Below are 19,458 nucleotides of genomic sequence, written 5' to 3'. Positions count from 1 at the left end.
CCTCAGGCATTCTCAATAGTTGATTTTCAAGCCATTAAAGTGTCATTTAAAATAACCACAGTATTTTCACTGTGTCCTTTGACTGCCTGTGCCATTGTCCTGCTTGTTATTTATTAAGTTCTTACCAATACTTGACCAAACTTTTCCTTTCTGCAACTTGATATAATTACTTCTTATCCTAGCTTTCTCCAGCTTGGATTTGACTGCAGAGTATTCATGAGCCAGGAATACTACTGTATTTACTGACCTGTGACAAGATTTAGGGCAGGACTGGTAGAAAGCTGTTGACCAGCATCCTTTGTGCGTGTCAAAGAAGGGATCGTGGATTCCTACTGTAACTTGTGCTGCAGCTTTCCAGATGCTGGGGCACTTGGGAAAGGCAAAGAGGAAGCACAGATCTCTCAGCCAGAGAAATCCCCCTCCCTCCAAAGTCTTACCTGCTAAGGGCTGCGTTATCCCTGTTCGGCAAGAAGTGCTTGTAGCTCCGTTTTGTCTCCAGATTGTCGCAGTGCTGTAGGTTATGTCTGCCCTCTGTTCAAGGGTGGATTGCAGCACATCAGGTGTACACAGCTTGCGTAAGTCATGAGACCTGCTAAACCAGGAAGGCTTGGATAAAAAAACAGGAATAAAGCCCAAATCCAAGTTATGGCTGCAGTATAAGAGTTTCTAGAGTTAGTTCTTGTTTTGACATCAGGTGGTTATTTTTAGGCACATACTTTGCTTTAAGGAAGAAAAAGAAACCGTTCAAATACTTAAGGTAAAATACATTGAATTTTTTTGCTGTATTAGTGGTACGGTCCTCACAAATGCTTTCGGAGAATACAGGAGTGCTGTCTGTACGGCACCAGTGTACTGATAGCCCCAGAGCATGCATCATCATTTAGTTTTCTTTTTTTATTATTTTTTTAACTGAAAAAGAACCAAATCCAGTTTCAAACACAGACAAAAGACAGAATCAGGCATGCTCTTGAGACCTGAATATCCCTGTCTGCTATCACATTCTTCTTTACTGAAGAAACCACATTGTTATTTGCTTTCAGGTAGTTCAAGAATAAGTTCTGGATAATCCTGTGTTTCTTTTCTTTTTTTCTCCATGCTATCCTAGCACGTTGGTGTTCAAATTACATGGAAACACAATATACACCCGCTTGTCCCTTAGTTGTGGAAATAGTTCAGGATTCCCTTCAAATTAATATGAAAACAGTCCAATATTTTAGTGATTGAAGCCTATAATACATAGTCTATAATATAACTGTCCTGGAACATGAATGACTTGTCAGGAACTGCAGAATAAAATCAAGCTGTGCTTTTAGTGGAAAGAAGCAGTGAATTTAGATAAAAGTAAATATTGTAATGATGTTTGCTCACCGTTTATTCCAAGGAGGCTGCCTTTATTCAAGACATGCAGGAAACTAATTTTTTGGGTTTTTTTGATACTCATATAGTACTAAATGATGAGGAACCTTCTAAAATATATTTGTGTATCATTTATTGGGTGTTTATGAGACTTTTAGTATTTTAAAGACCATAATCCTCTGTGATACGTACTGGCTAAGTCCTTCTACATTATTTTACAATAGAAACTATCAGAATATTATTATTTATTAATTTGCAGTCACTATTATAGCACAAAGCCCAGATTCAACTCCTTTCCTAATGTTGGGTGTGCTGCCTTCCCTATTGACCTCAGTGAGGACCACTTGAGGAGTAAGGCATTAGTGAGAGGCAGAGACTAAGAGCTGGAGTAGGCAAGAAAACTGAACATTCTGGGGTTTTCTCCATTGCCTCCACCTTGGAATGGAAATAAGGAGCCCAAAAGCCTTGGCTTTCTGCTTCCTTACGTCTGGACTCTAGGAGAGTGTATGGGGCAGTAGGACAAATACAGGACATGCAAAAGCAGATCGATTCTGCCTTTTGAGCTGGAGTTTGGTTTTGCTCGATACTCTGCCATTCCCCCAGCAAGTAAACACAAGTCTGTGCTCCTTTGTGGGCTGCAGGTGATCAAGACTCAGCATTTTCTCTTCTTCCAAGCTGGCAGCTTTGCCATCATCTCACTTTCCTAGCAAAAAAAATTCAGTACAATGAAAAAAATAGTTTTTTCCCTGAGAAGTGATTTTGACCAACTCTGTTCTCCATTTGACCAGATTTATCCCCACAGCATATGCTAACTTATCATGCAGTGTAATAAAAGTTCCATGAATTCCCTGCGTTCTCAGAGAGATTAAATAGCTATTATAATAGACTTTTCCCATCTATTAGTCCATGACTTCTTACCAGGCAGACATCAGACATACTGTAAACGGGGAATAGCTTGACATGTGAGGTTAGTTATTGAAATACAAGGCATGGTGAGGCAAGAATAACCCCAAAAGATACACAATTAATTTGCTTTTTATCTTGAAAATGACACAAAATACCAGTAATTTTTTCTGACCTACGTTATAGAACCGTAAAGATCACAAAAACTTTGTCTTGCCTGTATTACAGTTTTTACATCTTCATGTTCTATTTATCACAATATCTTCATGACGTCTTATCTAAACTAATATAGGTTTTTAGAGGTAGCTGTTGTCAAATTGTCATCTTTTGTCTTTTCTGGCTAAGTAATATGCCAAGTGGTGTTATGAGCAATATTGCCTTCAGAGGACATTTCAGGCTAAAGAGCAATACTGTTAAAGTTAGTGTCTTACATCAGGTAAGACTGGTATTCAAGGTTTTTTATTCCATTCTGGCATTGGTTTGCTGAATGACCTTGAACATATTGCTTCATTTTTCTATGCCTCTGTTTCCCCAGCTGTAAAAGATGGATAATTGCGTTTTAGGCAGACTGCTTGTGATGTTTCCTAACAAAAGCATCCCAGTAGAAAATTTTAACTAGCACTAGTTCCCATTAAAATATAATGTGTACTAAACAAACATGTAAGAACTCCGTTAGTAGCCATCACAACTCAAACAAAGTGGCTCTTAGCAGCCTGATGTGTGCTCCTGGCTTCTCGCGTTATCTTGGGCATTCTGGATGCTTAATTCATTCTCCAGTGATTCAGCTGAAGTCCTGACTTGGCAGGTCACATCAGCTAATCCACTGGCTTCACAAATATAAAACCAAAGTTTAATATTATTTGGGGGACTAGAGCCTCCCAAATGGGGTGTCTAGTATATCTATTCTCACATGCTGCATACAGCATTTGATGCGCTCTGCCAATACAGAAGTTTCAAACTTCACAAGCTCATTAAAAGTTGATTAATCCTCCATGTAAAATCAGTACTTAATTCCCTTGTAGAAGAATTATGATTATAGCCTCAAATGCATTCTGGATGGCGATTTCAGATGGGCAGTAGATGGAGTAAATGGGTAAAGTTAAATAACAGGTAACGAACAAAAAAATGAGGCATCCTTCATGTTACAGTGGTTATAATTGGAAGCTGCACAATTTTATGTGGAATTGTACAGATTAGAGCAAATAAAGCTCGGAAAGATGATAACCTTTTTGTCTTTCCTTGCTAATTTTAGATTTGATCTACAAAATAGAGCTTGCTGGAGGACTGGGAGCCATCCTTCTTCTGCTTATTTTGCTCGTGACCATCTATAAGTGCTACAACATAGAGTTAATGCTGTTCTACAGACAGAACTTTGGAGGAGAAGAAGCAGCTGATGGTAAGCAGTTGCTGAGGAAACTCAATATATGCAATGGAAATATTTCCAAAGTGATGAAACTTCTAGATTGAATTGAATCCCAAAAGATACCTGATGCCAGCTGAAGTTCAAACTACTAAGCACCCAACAGTGTAAAGCCCTGAGACTTTCTCCCAAAGCCCCCTGAAATCAATGAGTCTTTTCACTGAAATGTCATTGAGCCATGCCATAAGCAAATGGGAGTCAGAAGAATTGTTCATGACTCTGTTACAGAGGCTTGAATGTCATTTGTGAACTGATTCCTCAGGAGAACTCCTCGTGTTCATGTGTCCCAGTGCCACATATGCCCAGGATCACTTCTCCTGAGATCCATACTGCATGTGGGCAGCCCTTTCACCTGGTATTTTTCATTAAACATTTCCATTGAATTGTATTCAGGCTTCCAACTAACTCGAGTAACTAATGAGAGGTGATTGTTATTGAGGCTAACTAATTACCTCAGTTAATTGGGAGACTGTAAACAACTTGGTGGAAAGTACATCTTGCCTGGAGAGTATGTTTAGGAATAAACTAGGCTGTTTTTCAATGTTCTTCCCCCCTTCCCTCTCACTAGCACATATTCTGTTTGGTGCCTAAAGCTAAACATGTATTTTTAAATTGAAGCTTTAATTCTCCTGAATATAGAACATTCCTGCTCCTATGAAGCTGCAGTAAGCCCTAGTAAACTAAATCCAAGTGCTTTAAATCCTATTATTATATTTGTAACACTTTTAGTGTAGCATAATTAATATGTTATTGCTATGCATATAACTGGTATCTGCTAAAGATCTAAAGCACAGTATTCAAGTACAGGTACTTTTCATAGCCCACTGCAACACTTACGAGTCACGTAGTAAGTCCGGAGTGGTATATCCAGAAACAATAATGTATTTGAAAAAAGAGCAGGGAACACATTTCCCCTATTGTGCCAAAACAATGTGCAGTTGCACAGGCCTGTTACTTTGTACAGTTAGCATTACTGTTATCAAAATAATAAGTGTTTCTGTTTAACACTGGGTAGATATGGTGTGAAAATGTTTCGCTACAATGGAATCCATAGGAGTTTTGGAGAACAGGTGGAATGACATCCAGGGGATTTTAGAATGTGGAATGATAAATAGCAGGAATAGCGATCAGGAAACTTCCTCTCTCTCGATCTTCATTTGTGAGTGGGAAAACCTAAAATGATGCTTTTTTCATAGTATGCAATACTGCACAATATTTATACTGATACCTAGGAGAAAGTGAAGGGTGAGATTATGTGGTTTTGGAAGTAATTTACCTCTAACACCTTGGGATTATACCAACATAACATCCCTGGTTCGCACTAACAAAAAGTGACCCAAAGTGGTAACTTCCTCCAGATTGCTTTGATTGATTTATCTCGTGTTTTCAGTGTGAAGCTGCTGCCTTTTTATTCATGTCACTTCCTTGGCTCAATCACTTTTTAATTTATGAAACAATATTATTTTCTAGTTGTTTAGAGGAAGCCCCATGTGTACATAGGGGATTTTGCATGCATGTTAATTCTGAAAACAGCCTTTTATTTTTCCAGTGCATGATTTTAGAACTATTGCAGCTTTGTGTCTCATTCTGATCCTGCAGAATGAAGGATGGAGACAGAATGTTACTGAAGTCAAAGCATATATGGGGATGTTTCCTTCTACTTCTGTAGGCTATAGTGGGAACATACAGAGCTCCCGTGAGCAGTCAGCTATATAGATGCAATTGCAGGGTCATTTTCCATTTATACATGTATTTCTTTAAAATAGAAGATTTGGAACTCAGTAGATTTCCTTCATTCCTATTTCTAAAAATACCTATCTAAGCAATGTTGGATGCATTCACGTCCTGTGTTGTGCATAGCATTGTTTTTAAAAAAAAAGATACTGAGCGTTAAGGGAAGCCATTTAGCAAATGGCTCCAAACACTGCCGCATCCAAAGCACACAGAGCAAGCGCTGGGCAAGCATGGATAGGTCCTTCTGCTATGTCCTGTGTATGTGAAGCTTGTGAAGAGGGAGTCGAGACCGTAGAGATGTAGCACAAGCGTACAGACTCACAGAAGCACCGGCGAACTGGTTCTGTCTACGTCTTGCTTACTTGTGTTGTGAATAGAGGTGACTGGAGAGGGCAGTTGTACCCACGCAGCTGGAGGGGGCAGGAAGCTCAGGGACGACACAATCCATGCGCGGCTTTCACGCTGCTTTATAACCGGACATGTCAGTGCTCTGGGGTTTGCTTTGCTGCCTTCGCAGAGCTCTCAAATGTTTGCAGGGGATGTTTGCCTCCCAGATCACTTGGTGGCTGGCTTCTCTTAAAAGGTTTTGGCAGGCTTCATTACGGACAGGGTAGCAGGTTTTCGACAGGCCTCCAAAGCTGACTGGCCTTTATTTCTTTGCTCTTTGTTCTTCTGTCATCTTTCCATCAGTAACTACTATTTTTGTATGCTGTTAATTTCAGAGAAATATCGGCAAGCCAGGTGGACGTCCTCCCATACAGCTATGGTGACACTAAGCAAATTGCCTTTTACAAACATGTAATTATTCACATGCTTTTCTGTAGCTCTGACCCTCATGGATCTGGCTTTGTGTCAAGAATTATAAGAAAGTAACTATCATTTCAAGGTCATCAAGGAATGTATTGTATTAAGATTAGCTATTTTTTCTTTTTATCAGAATATATTGACGATTTTTAACTGCTTTAATTATCTTTCATGTGCGCTATTCTGTACAGATAATTGGTACTCAGCAATCCTCCATTCATGCAGTTTTGTCCTCACAACATTAACTATTTGATTTTTCATTTTCTGTAAATAATGGCAGCTGTGCTCTTCCCTGGAGACCGAATTGCTGAAGGTTGACTTTTTCAATATACTATTTTCCATTACTGCAGAGGAATAGCAAAGAGAAATGTCACTAAGAGTCTGATCCCAGCATGGATCCCAAGCTCGATAGTGGTGCCGCTTCTGTTCCTGGCACAGACACCAGCTCTTAGCTCCGTATTTCAGAGGCAGAGAGCTGGATACAAGCCCCGGTGCTATGCAGGAGGAGGTGTGTTGCCCTTTCTGGCCAAACCACTGTGTTGCAGCCCAGCTGTCCTCATGTGGCGTTGCCTGGGTCCCCTCTATCACCCGCTGCCTGCCATCACTTTTTGATGAGGCTTTGCCTCCACCCCTGGGCTGCAGGCAGAATGGAGGGGCAAATCCCCCCCTGTGCCCCATTTTCTCTTGGAGTTATTTCTCTCTCTCATACCAAGTATTTAAAATGTCCTGGATCAAGTGACCTCTAAAATTATGATACTGGTTTTAAAATCTACAAGATTTTCTGAAAAAATGCTTTAGACTGTTTGTATTTGTCATTGTTTTCTGCATAATTTGTATTCATTTGAGTTAAGTCATGTATTTTCTCACAATTACGTGTGCAAAGAAGTTTTCCTTACTCAAAACTTTCCAAATTTTCCAGGCTCAAAAACTTTTCCAAGCTCAAAACTTTTGCATAATCATAGCACTCTTGAGGCATAGGAGCTGAAAGATTTCCATTAGCAGTATGTAAAGGATTAAAATAAAAAGTTCCAGCTTTAGTATTTGTATCAAAATTTTACCCATGATCTTTTCAGGTGTGAAATGTATACACTGACCACATGAAGCAGAGTTACTAACTAGCTCAACATGCAGAAGAAAACTGAAAGGATATCCTATGTCTGGATCTGAAAAATTTCTCTGTGGAAGCCAGATTATACACTCCTGTGAAAAGTCCCAATTTTGTTGGGAAATGCTTGATCGTTTCAAGGAATAATACGATTTCCTAGTACTTTCCTGTATTCTTTATAGTGCTCTTCCAAACAGCAGGCTGAACATGGATTTGTTTTCTTACAGACAACAAGGAATATGATGCGTATCTTTCATACACCAAAGTGGATCCTGATGCGTTAGATTGTGATAATAATGAAGAGGAGCAGTTTGCACTTGAAATTCTGCCAGATGTTCTAGAAAAGCACTATGGATATAAGCTCTTCATTCCGGATAGGGACCTGATCCCTAGCGGAAGTAAGTATTTCTGACCTTTCAGTTTTCATTCTCTCTGATGTGTCGTGGAGGCCTCGACTATGTGATAAGTACTATGGGAAACCTCTCTTTGTGAAGTGGTTGTGAGGAAAAGTTTCCTCAGTATTGCAAATTTGAGCTCTAGGTTAGAGCTTGTTCCTGCTCTACTGAAATCAGAGGGAACTGCTGTTGATTTCAGTGGAGGCAGGAGCTGGACCTTCCTACAGGGAAGGCTACAGCGCTGGAAGCAACACTGTAGTCTAAAATCTTTATATCAGACACAGGTAGCTAAGGAGGAAAATTCCAAAAAAGATTTTGTAGTCTCTCTTTTTTTCATTGAAAATGGGATTGGTTTTTTTTTCCAGTAATTGTTTGTTTGTCTACAGCAGCTTTACAAGTAAAAGTAATCTCTCCCATTGTCTTTTGTTTTTTTTTCCTAACTTTGAAGTCTCATAAATAGCTACAATAGTTTCCCAGTTAATGGTATAGGTGCAATTTTTTCATTAGAGTTTTGTCCAATTGTTGCATTTCTTAGCAGTGTTGGTGTTGTGTAAGTAATTGGTATTGTGTAAGTAATACTAATTCTTCAGAGGACTGTGTACAGCCCAGTGATCCAATGCTGTTTTCCATGCTGACGGTGTCTCGTGGTTTAACCCCAGGCAGCAACAACAGCCGCTCGCTCGCTCCCTCCGGTGGGATGGGGGAGAGAATTGGAAGGGTGAAAGTGAGAAAACTTGTGGGTTGAGATAAAGACATTCTAATAGGGAAAGCAAAAGCTGTGCGCACAAGCAAACCAAAACAAGGAATTCATTCACTACTTCCCACCGGCAGGCAGGTGTTCAGCATCTCCAGGGCTCCATCACGCGTAATGGTTACTTGGGAAGACAAACGCCATCACTCTGAACGTCCCCCCTTTCGTCCTTCTTCCCCCAGCTTTATATGCTGAGCATGACGTCATATGGTATGGGATATCCCTTTGGTCAGTTGGGGTCAGCTGTCCCAGCCGTGTCCCCTCCCAACTCCCTGTGCCCCCCCAGCCTGCTCGCTGGTGGGGTGGGGTGAGGAGCAGAAAAGGCCTTGACTCTGTGTAAGCACTGCTCAGCAGTAACGAAAACATCCCTGTGTTATCAACACTGTTTCCAGCACAAATCCAAAACACAGCCCCATACCAGCTCCTGTGAAGAAAATTAACTATCCCACAGCCAAAATCAGCACACAGTGAAATACAGTTGTCCATTTCAAATCAGCTTTTCTGCCATGTGTGAAGATTCAGCAGCACCTTTGGATGACTGTACCAACAGTTAATGCCTTCCTAGCTGTAGTTATGGCATCTCTTCTTCCAGATTCATTTTTGAACAAGTCAAAAAAGACCATGAATCATATGCATCATGTTGATGAATTTTGAATGCACAGTATGTTTGCTTTAATATCACATTTATTTGAAATGCTATCCTTGTGAAAAATAACCTTTTTTTATGAAGTCTGTCTGCAAATCACTTCCATGAAAAATATTAGAAAATAATATGAACTTATCTCCGTATATGCTACTGTATAGGAAATATGAACACGAAAACAAAGCAATGGCTGTGCTGGAACAGATGTCCCCAAACATGAAACAGCTAGAACATGGCTGCATTAGCAGCCTGCCTGCCAAAAGACTTGAAACTGCTGCCTTGCTGCTGCCAAACCCCAGTGCCTGCTCCAGAAGTTGGAGCCCACTTCTTCTCTGACAATTGAGGGAGCTGGAAAAAGAGCTCTGAATCCCGTACCATTGGGAAGGAGGAGTCAGAGCCTAGTCAGAGATCGTGCAAAGTCCCATCTAGTGGCTTGAATTTATTATGTGCATTTGCAGCTCCTAGGTTAGAGCTGCTTTGCCCTGCCCCTGCAAGGTGTGAGTTTTACTCCCTTAGTGACATATTCCAGAAAGGTGACTTGGCTTGTAGCCTTCTTATTTCTGGCAGCACAAGCAAGTAGTACTGAATTTTTAGATATTATTAAAAGAAAATACATCTTTTTGTGTTAAAAATCACAGAACTGTTGTAAATATTTGTTTCATATCCAACAATATAGCAGTTATACATAGCAATTATACAACTGAATTAAAGAGCTTAAAGCTAGCCCTTCAATGATAACTATACTGAAGCACAGATTAATATGAAATTAGATTCTTCTTTCCAATTGCTGTACCAGCCAGCATGGTATTTTACTTTTGACTATTTTTGTCAGTCAGACACTCAGCAAATACTTGTCATCACTTTGGATATTCATTAAGCCTCTCCTGAAAATGCAGGGTACCTGAAAATGTCAATTCTCATTTATGAACATTCACAAATTTAATACCTCATTTTTCCTCTCAAACTCACTTCTTCAGTATTTATGAAAGGGCCTGATTCTAACACGTGGAGCTTCAAGAACTCTTAATCAGACATAATGACAATGCAGAATAAAATGGGGAACTGAAATGAGTGTGATTTGCATGCTTTAGCTTTGAAAAAGATATGGGGAAGGCACTTTATTTCGAGAGGGCAAGAGGGAGGGAGAGGTGATGGGGAAGGAGGGAGGACTGAGGCTGCTCTATTTGTAAGCTTTCCGTGTGGGCTGGGGAAGCGGAACGTGGCTGTGTTCTGCCTAATGCTCACCACCCTTACAAGGACTTGCAGGGCTTAGTGAAGAGAGCAGGCAGTGTGATGTGGTATGGACCTGCTAGAAACTTCAGAGGTAAACATAACATATTTTAGAGTGACTGTCTCAAAAAGTGGCAGATGTAACAAAATATATAGCTCTTCAGGGTAGATTTCTATAGAAAAATGGGGATTTGATCACAGTTACTTTTTATTTTAGGAAATATCTCTTCTCATATGTACTGCATTTCCTTGTCTTTTGGTGTAAATGACTTTCAGTGTAATGTAATGCTTTCCCACTTGCCATTCTCATGTGTTTCCTTCTATATCTTGTGTGCTTAAATGTGTGCCATTCCACTAGTACAGCAAATAAGGTGTGTTTTGTAAGGCTGGTTGTTTCATATAATCTCTGCAATTTTAAGGTGCTGCCACAGGAGGGTGTGCATTATTGCGCTTGCTTCCTGGCATGAAGCAATACATACAGCTGCTACTTGGATTTGAGAGCAAGCAAAAAATAGATATGTTAAATAGTATTTCATTAACTTTCTCACACACTTCTCTGAAAAAACTAAAAAGCTGACTTCAGAAAAATTCAGGGACAAGTTTGACTATGTTTTTGTCCAGCTGGTTCATCTCTTAACCTCTGGGGAAAAGCTATGATAGGCTCTGCGTGTCCCTGTGCAGCCGAGGGAGAGATTACAGCCAGATGTGCCTTAGCTGGGACGCACGCACCCAGCAGCGAGCTCCTTCGCACTGCATATCCGAGCGCTGCGCTGAGGACCATCTGTTTCAGGAATGCCCATGGAACGACTGTTGCTGTCCCTAGGACAGAGGTGATGGCTGTGGGGACTGAGGCCACCTCTTCACTGTTGGGAAGCAGATCCCTGGCATCCGGAGTTCAGGTCAGATGGGGCTGAGTCACGTTTTGCAGCAGGTTTCTGTGCCCTGCCGGGACACAAATGTTATCCCAGTGGAGCATTTTGTCTTAGTGGGAGAACCACCGTGAAGGATGCCAAGGGCCTTGGTGATGCCCACCTTGCGGTGGCCAGGAAGGACCTTTGCGGTGACTCTTGGTGCTGCCTGAGAGCAGCACAGATGGACCCGGCTCCCCGAACTGGCAAGGTGGAAACTGGGCTCAAGCAGCCACTGCCTCTCTGCTCTCGCTCATGCAGAAGCCCACGTGGCCATGCAGGCTGGAAGATGAGAGGGGCCACATGGCAGGGAGACATGACATGCAGTGTGCTGTGTAAGCAGTAAGGCCAAGTTTGTAACCCAGAATTTGAGTTGCATGTTATAGGAAGTACTATAGCAGCTATTTTTTCTTAAAGAATATTCTTTGGTCTTAACAGAGTGAGTGTTCTTCATTCTGTCGAAGCTGACAGCACATACACCTTTCTGCCTAGGTAACTAAGACATAATCGAACATGTTAGCCTGTATAAGGAGACTGAGCCCTAAGATACAGTTGTTCCTAAAGTTTCTTAGCAGTTATATTTTTTCCACTCTATTAGTTTTCAGGGCTTTTCTAACAAACCCTTTCCCACAGCAAGCAGACTCTCAAGCCCTGTGAGCTTTTTAATTCAGTGTTAGGAGACCTGAGGAGACTGAATAGTTGTGGAGGAAAATAGGAATAGTTATGGTTTTAGCTGAGCTGTTTTCTGTCTTGCTAAGGATGATGTGTCTACAGAGAGAAAAATCTATTTGCACTTGACTCTTCTAAAATTGGGATTACATCAGAGGAAGGTATTTTTCTCACATGGTTTCTGCAAATTATTTTAAACCCTGAAAGTGAAGAGGTCAAAACTGTCAAGTTGCATTTTTAATACCAGCGATACAATCTATTAGAGCATCATCTAGTTGCTCTCTAAGCATATGTGCATTTGATCTTGATAGGATTGAAAAAACATCAGCAATTCACTCTAGCTCAGCCCAGGCTATAGAGATCAGGCACTGAAAAGAACAATTGTGACTGAATAAAAATCTTTGCTTTTACCTGAAAAATGAGAGGATGTCAGCACAACAGGAAAGCACCTAAGGCATGTGATAAAAAGCACCCAACAGTCAGTATTGCAGTTCTGGCACTTTGTAGTTTTGTCTGCCCATCTGTGTGGTTTTTGCCTGGTGAATTCCAGGTTCCTGAATGAAGAAAACCAAGCAGGACTGTGTGCCTGGGTTTCCCAAGGAGCCTTAACTGGGTATGAGACACCATTTATGTGGAATGGGAATAAAGTGCCCAGCTCCACAAACTCCTTTCAGAAGTCCCTGGTTGTCTACTCTGTATGAATCTTGCACTTAATGCCAGGCATGGGCGGGGGTAGCAGGGATACGGAGGAATGACAGTTCGAAGTGGAAGAAATATGAACAAAAGCCAGAAAGGCTGGGTACCCTGTAACAGTCCACTGAAGGCCACCAAGGTGGTCAGGGAGCTGGAGCACACAGTACAAGAGGAGAGCCCAAAAGAACTGTGTTTCTTGAAGAAAAGGCCAACAAAGACAAAGCCAAGGAGGAATCTTATTGTTATCTTTCCAGTGGAAAGCACAAAGATGGAGACAGACTCTTCTCAGAGGAGCACAGTTGTTGAACAAGAGGCCCCAGATATGAGTTGCAACACTGAAAATTCCATTTAAACATTTGGAAAATTTTCCTCACTATGAGGGTAGTCAGACACTGGAACAGAACCCGGAGACACTGAGAAGAAACCTCCAACCCTGGAGGTCTTCAAAACTGTACTGGACAAGGCCCTGAGCAATCTTAGCTGGTCCCGCTTTGGGCAGGGCATTGAGCTGGAGATCTCCAGAGCCCCCTTCTAACCTGTGTGAGTCTATGAATCTTTGATTCTAAATATCCAGAATTTTAATTCCAACATCTATCGCCAAAACAATTTCACCAAAATCACCCACTTCAGACACTTCAGTCTGCAAGAAGACATCCCCAGAGCCACCATCTTTTCCTTCTCCTTAGTCCCTCTTTCCTTTGCCATGTCAAATTCAGAAAGTCTGACAATGGCTAAGAGAGTGGTATGCTGAGAGGGCAGTGTCTCATGCTGATCTGCATTATTTGTTTATGTTGAACTCATCAGCTGTCCCTTAGCTTATGCCATGATTGGGCTCTCTCTGGGGAGGGGCCATCGCTCCGCTCTGTGTTTCAGCAGTTCCGACTGCATTGCTGTTCTGGTCTGAGCTAACAGAAGCAACGGGTATTTAATAAATAGGAAAAGCAAGACATGCAATCATTTTTGTTATGATAAAGTAACAGAGTTAGGGCTTGGGAACTATTCAGTTAGGAAACCAGGACTGAATTACTCTTCTATAAATAACTTTCTCAAGTGATAGTCACATTGCCAAACGCAGAAAGTCTGGTTATTTTCAGAGTGCCAGGAACCATCCAGTATGGGGTTGATGGTAGATACTCTTTGGTTCTTGTGGTGCTGTAGACCATGCTTCCCAAAAATATCCGTAGGACTTTATATGATTTCTGGTGTTCTTTCCCTCTTCCTCAACTGCCTCTGCAAATCATCTGAATCTGGTTAGTCAGTCATTTCTTTGTGTAAGCAACTCTGTGTCCGTGGTGTTCATTAATTTCCTTGCTCTTAGTCTGCTTGCATATTAGGTTGGCTGGGTTTCCTTCCAGCCTGTGGTTAGTGTCGCTCATTCAAGATTCAATAGGCAGTTATGCATAATTTAACTGCAGATGGGATGCATGTCTTGGACTTCTCCAGTGCTTCAAACTACAGTTCAGCATCGTTACATGTTGACAGTTTGGTGAGCACATATTTGCTGTCAGGTGATCTGTCTTCATTACTAAAGGGCAACCATGCGAAAACTATGTTTGTTTATGGGTCTAAAAGTTCTTGCTGTCCACACCTCCTTGGGCATTGCATTGGACATGATGCAAGTAAGTTAACAATAGAGCTACTCATAATTCTAATTTTTTTTGACCTATGGGGAAATGCTAACATTTTGAAAACGTTTTTTGTGCCATATTGCAAAATGGTGTTTCAAGGGGGGAAAAAGGGTCAAAATTTAAAATGTTCTTTTTTAATAAAGTCCAGTGGGTTAATTCTAATGCTGACATTTTATTTTTACATTCTAATTTATGACAAAATACAATCTTTGGAAATTAAAAATAAATAATTCCATACTGATTTTTTTCTCCCCTCACAATGAAATGTCATTGAAGTTGACACCCCCTACAGCGAAAGTGAGGTTTCAGCAAAATGTTATTTATCTGGTGGAAATATGTTGGTCTGGAATCTTACAGTTGATCCTACTTGATGATGTCATTCCAGAAATCCCTGCTCAGTTTTTTTCTTGAAAGTGAAACAGAGCCATGGTCTGACAATTACTTCTTAGCTCACTGGAAAGGTGAAAACAACCCTTTCTCCATCCTACATTGCAATATAGATTTCTTGGATTTAATACCTTCTAATGGACTGAACACTCAAGACAGACGACTCAACCTGCGATATTTTGAGCAGTCTCAAATTCTGAAGTGAAAGGAGGGTGGACGATTTAGCAACTCACAGGTTTATGCAGTCAGTCTGGTACCACTGGAAAAAATAAAGCTTGAATTTCCACAGACAGGAAGCCATCCCCCCATGCTTTTCCTCACAGAAATGTTTAAGTTGTGCACGTTGGACATATTGTAGAGTGCACCCAGTGGAACCATGTGCTCCAGGGGAGTTGTCACCTATCTTTAGTAGTAGTCCCAAGCTGAAGTTATTGGGAGTGCTAAGTACTTCTGGACCAGGTGACTGGAAAATGCGTTTGCCTTTTCATTTGGGTTTCCAGTTTCCTGTAATTCAGTGTATTTTATCCTCAGTGCACCAACCCCCCTGTCCATTGGCCATGTCTATCAGTGACCCAGCTGCAAACTTGGAATTTGAAGGAGCACCTAGTGGTCATTTGTGAAGGTGTCTGTGTAGTCGGCTGTAGAAAGCTCTAACTTGTTGCAATATCCAGTAAGTAAGGTGGGCATGCCAAAGTATGGGAGAGGCACAGAGGGGAGAAGTAGCCATCTGAGAAAATAGGGAATTTTTCCTGTCTTCTTGCCACCTCATTCCCTGTTTGACTAAAGCAAAGTCTGGTGAGTTTTTGATTGAGATGGTATAATGGATTATTGCTGGGTTCTTGCTATTGAAATTATTGCTGCTGGATATTTGAAGAGATGAAAGTGGATTGATTTTTTGTTTGTTGTTTTTTGGGTGTTTTGTTTTGTTTTGTTTTGTTTTTTTACTTGGATGCATATAGTATATGCATGGCTGTGCTTAGCAGTAACCTGGATATGTGGTACTGACCGGTATTGTGTCCTGCAGAGAATTGTCTTGTACATAGCAGTGTTCTGAGCTGTTTGAAGGAGGGATGAATATGTCCCAGGAAAGATGCATGATAGTTTGTTGTTTTACTGTATCTTGCAGATTCAACCTCTAATGATGAAGCTTCCCACCTAAATTCTTTCTTTTTGGGAGCAGAAAGAAAGGAAGAAAATGAAGAGTCTGAGCTGTTGATACATTGGGATAATCTCTTTCCATTGTATTGAACATTTCTACCTTTCCTTAAGTTTTGTTTCACCAGTTCTGCTTATCATTTTCTCATTGTTGCTGATTCTCTCCCCTCTCCACTGCCTCTCCCATGGATTTGAATGTTGAATTTTTTTCATTAATGAGTAACTATTTTACACAGAGCAATGTGGGGGTTTTCCTCATAAAATATTTTAAGAAAAAAAAAACCAAACTGTAAATGCTGCATGATTAAAGAATCATAAAACATTAACTAAAAGTCAGGATTGTTGCATAGACATTTGTAATGTATGTGTATGTCTTAAATTTTTGTGTGTCTGTGGGATGTTTGCAATTGCCTCTTTTTTCCATTTGTGAAAGAAATTCTTCTTGCTGCTAAGTGGTGAAATAAAACATTGGTAAAGGCAGATTTAATGCTAACTATGCCTTCAGTCTCATGAAAATAAGCTATTTTAGAATGTTCCTGTCGGCCTATTTTGTAGCTATTTACTTTACTGGAAGTGGTGTGAATAAGCATGCTGTGGTATGGTGCCTGGGACTATAAAAATGAGTCTTGCAGTAACAGATGTTGATTAATGATGTTATTTGTAATCGTTGTTCCTGCTAGAGGGCAGTGTGTGTAAGAGAGGCCCTGCCCTGTGCTGAGTAAAGATCTGTTCTGTGCAGCTCTTGTGTCCAAGTCTTCATTTATAACACGTGCTTCTCCTCTGTTGTCAGGCGGCACATTCTGAGTAGCATGGTCAAGAGGTTCATGTAGTTTAAAAAAAAAAAAAAAATTATATCCTGTCTGTAAGCTCGCAATCACAATGCTATGCAACCAATGAACACTTTTCTGACCTTAGTGGGTTTTTAAAAAATGATTTCATTTTTCTGGTCTTGACCCAAAACCCATTGAAATTTGTTGAGGTCTGTTCATTTGAATGGGTTTTGGATCAGGTCTGTAAGTAGATCTCTTTCCCATCCTGTTCCATGTCAGACCAGTGTAATTGGCTTCTCTTCCGTACCGTCCCTGGGACAAGTGAAACTCAGGGATCCAAGTCCAACTTCAAGAATATTTTATAGTTCAATAAGCTGACATCATGGAGCTAATGATGGGGCTGGCATTTCTGCTTACACTGGTCGTTTGCAACTACTTGGCATGCATGAATAAAAGAAGAATACTATTTTCTTTGTCACTGATGTCTCAACAAATAAACACCTCCAATATGTTTAAATTTTCCATTTGTTCCTGTCACTTGTGAACTTTCTGTTAATACCTGGGGTACATAGAAGCACATGTTTGGAATACTAAAACAGACCATTGGGCCACAAAGAATGTTATTGTGCTTTTGTGGTCAATACCTAAAGAAGAAAGAGCTACCATGATGCTTCTATGCAATAGCACAAGTTCTGCATGTGATGAGGGTTGATTTCTTTTTGAGCTCTTGCAAGTTACAGTTCATACACCCTGCAGCACCCTCATGTCCTCGCATCTGAAACACAAGAACTGCTTCCCAGAGTGTGCTTCCCTCAATGTGATGTTAATCATAACCAGCGTTAATGTTAAAATTTACACAAACATTACATTGATCTTAACCTATATTTTTTCAGTAAGTGAACGGTGTATTTTTAGTCACTAATGCATCTACACAGTGAGGATATCATGTAAATGTCATTCTGTTGAGATGAACAGGGAAAAACAGTAAAGGATGGAAGGTGTTATTAAGGAGTTTTCTATATGTACTCGATAAATAGAAATCTGTTGCGATACACAATCGTATTTTTGTTGGGAGTGTATTGTGAATTGCCCCTTGTCTTAAATGGTGTGGATCAGTGAGCTGTAGGATTTTGTTATACTTGATTGCAAGCCTGATGTTTTGATACAATAGACTTCTTTATTCTTTACTCTTTCTCTCTTTCTATAATTTATAGCCTACATTGAAGATCTCACGAGATGTGTTGAACAAAGCAGAAGACTCATTATCGTGTTAACCCCAGACTATGTTCTCAGGAGAGGATGGAGTATTTTTGAGATGGAAAACAGACTCCATAACATGCTAGTCAGTGGAGAAATCAAAGTTATTTTGATTGAGTGTACTGAATTAAAAGGGAAAGTGAATTATCACGAAGTGGAATCTTTAAAGCACACCATCAAACTTCTCTCAGTGGTCAAGTGGAAAGGACCAAAAAGCAGCAAACTGAATTCTAAGTTTTGGAAGCGCCTAGTCTTTGAAATGCCAGGGAAGAAAAAGGAGGTGGTGTCTCGGCATCAGGTCCTGGATTCTGCAGAGCAGGGCCTTTTTGGAGACCTCCAGACTGTACCCTCTCTTGCCGTCACAGGCACTTCTGCCACGTTGGTAGAATCGCGGGCTGATTTAACTGATTACCATCAAACAGACTCTGTGCAAATGAGACATTATTGCAGAGGATATGAATATGATGTGTCAGCAGCAACATTGCCAATAGCTTCCATAAGCAACCATCACACATACTGTAACATACCTTTGACACTACTAAACGGACAGCTACCTCTTAACAATACCATGAAGGATCCCCAAGAGTTTCACAGGAACAACCCATTGCTACCTTTATCAGCAAAGGAGCTTAGCTTCACCAGTGATATTTGGTAGTGAAGATCAGGACTCTTTTGAGATGCTTCATGACCGCCATGAAGACACGTTTTTAAAGAACTTTGCCCTAACCCCATGGGGTGAGAAAACATATTCGAAGCAGCGGCACACTTGTTTGCTTTTCTACTTGAACTTTTTTGTTTACATTTACAAATTATTGACAAAGGGGGCATTCTTTTGTAACTCAGTAATGTCCTTCCTGTCTTTTAATGTACAGTTTTATTGCTTCTTTAAAAAGGAGGGGGGATAGAAAAACCACATCCCATCATTTTACAGTAGGTTTACAATCTGGGATGGATAAAAGGTCACTGTATATGATCTCCAACATCCGTACATATTTAAGTAATAGTATTTGAAATACATGGAAGTTGCTGGGTTTTTCATATAGACGTCAGTACAGTTTGAAATTCTAATCATGCTACGAAAATGATTATCTCCTGCACAGCCCACAAGGGGTGAATCATTCTCAAAAGGAGGGAGGAGGAAACCTTCCCGGTAGCATTGTCTTGCAAATACATTTTAGAAGATGACCAGCTGAAAAAATGCAGATGAAGCTTTATCAATGAAGTGCATAGTAACAGTTGCTGCAGAATAAATCACCTGCTCACATCAGCATCTCTTCATTTTATTATTGAGGCATGTTGTATTCCTAGTCAATGGTTAGCAATGTGGTTTTATTAAACAACCTACTAGAATATCGGAAGGTGTTCAGGAGGATTTTAAACAAATTTCTGTCAATTATAGATTATTTCACAATTTTTTGCAGATTTTTAATGACTTTTTTTAAACAGTTCAAATATAAATTTATCTGTCTGTCGGTCAATTAATTAATTTGAAATTTCTTGAGATCTCTTGAGCTCTTTGAAGATTTGTAGTAAAGACAATGTAATTTTACATAGGATTTTTTTTCCACATTAGTTACAATTTGAAATTAACCTTTTTGTGAGAACATCAGCAATAGAAAATAATTACTACAGCAATATTCAGAGGAGAAG

At 40.3% G+C, this 19,458-nt stretch overlaps 1 protein-coding gene across 1 annotated transcript in view; it reads left to right on the top strand.

The window, feature by feature from the left end:
- The window catches only part of IL1RAPL2 (interleukin 1 receptor accessory protein like 2), a 391,471-nt gene extending 373,008 nt beyond the window's left edge, over positions 1 to 18,463 (top strand). Inside the window, exons 9-11 of the mRNA XM_075162335.1 lie at positions 3,512 to 3,655; positions 7,550 to 7,720; positions 17,766 to 18,463. Of these exons, the coding sequence (XP_075018436.1) occupies positions 3,512 to 3,655; positions 7,550 to 7,720; positions 17,766 to 18,463 (1,013 nt within the window). The remainder of the gene's footprint in view (positions 1 to 3,511; positions 3,656 to 7,549; positions 7,721 to 17,765) is intronic.
- Positions 18,464 to 19,458: the final 995 nt, after the last annotated feature.

This window comes from Calonectris borealis, chromosome 13 (genome assembly GCF_964195595.1).
Source record: "Calonectris borealis chromosome 13, bCalBor7.hap1.2, whole genome shotgun sequence".
Classification (NCBI taxonomy): Eukaryota; Metazoa; Chordata; class Aves; order Procellariiformes; family Procellariidae; genus Calonectris; species Calonectris borealis.
Note: the sequence above shows the minus strand (reverse complement) of the source record. Positions and strands in the feature narration are given on the sequence as shown.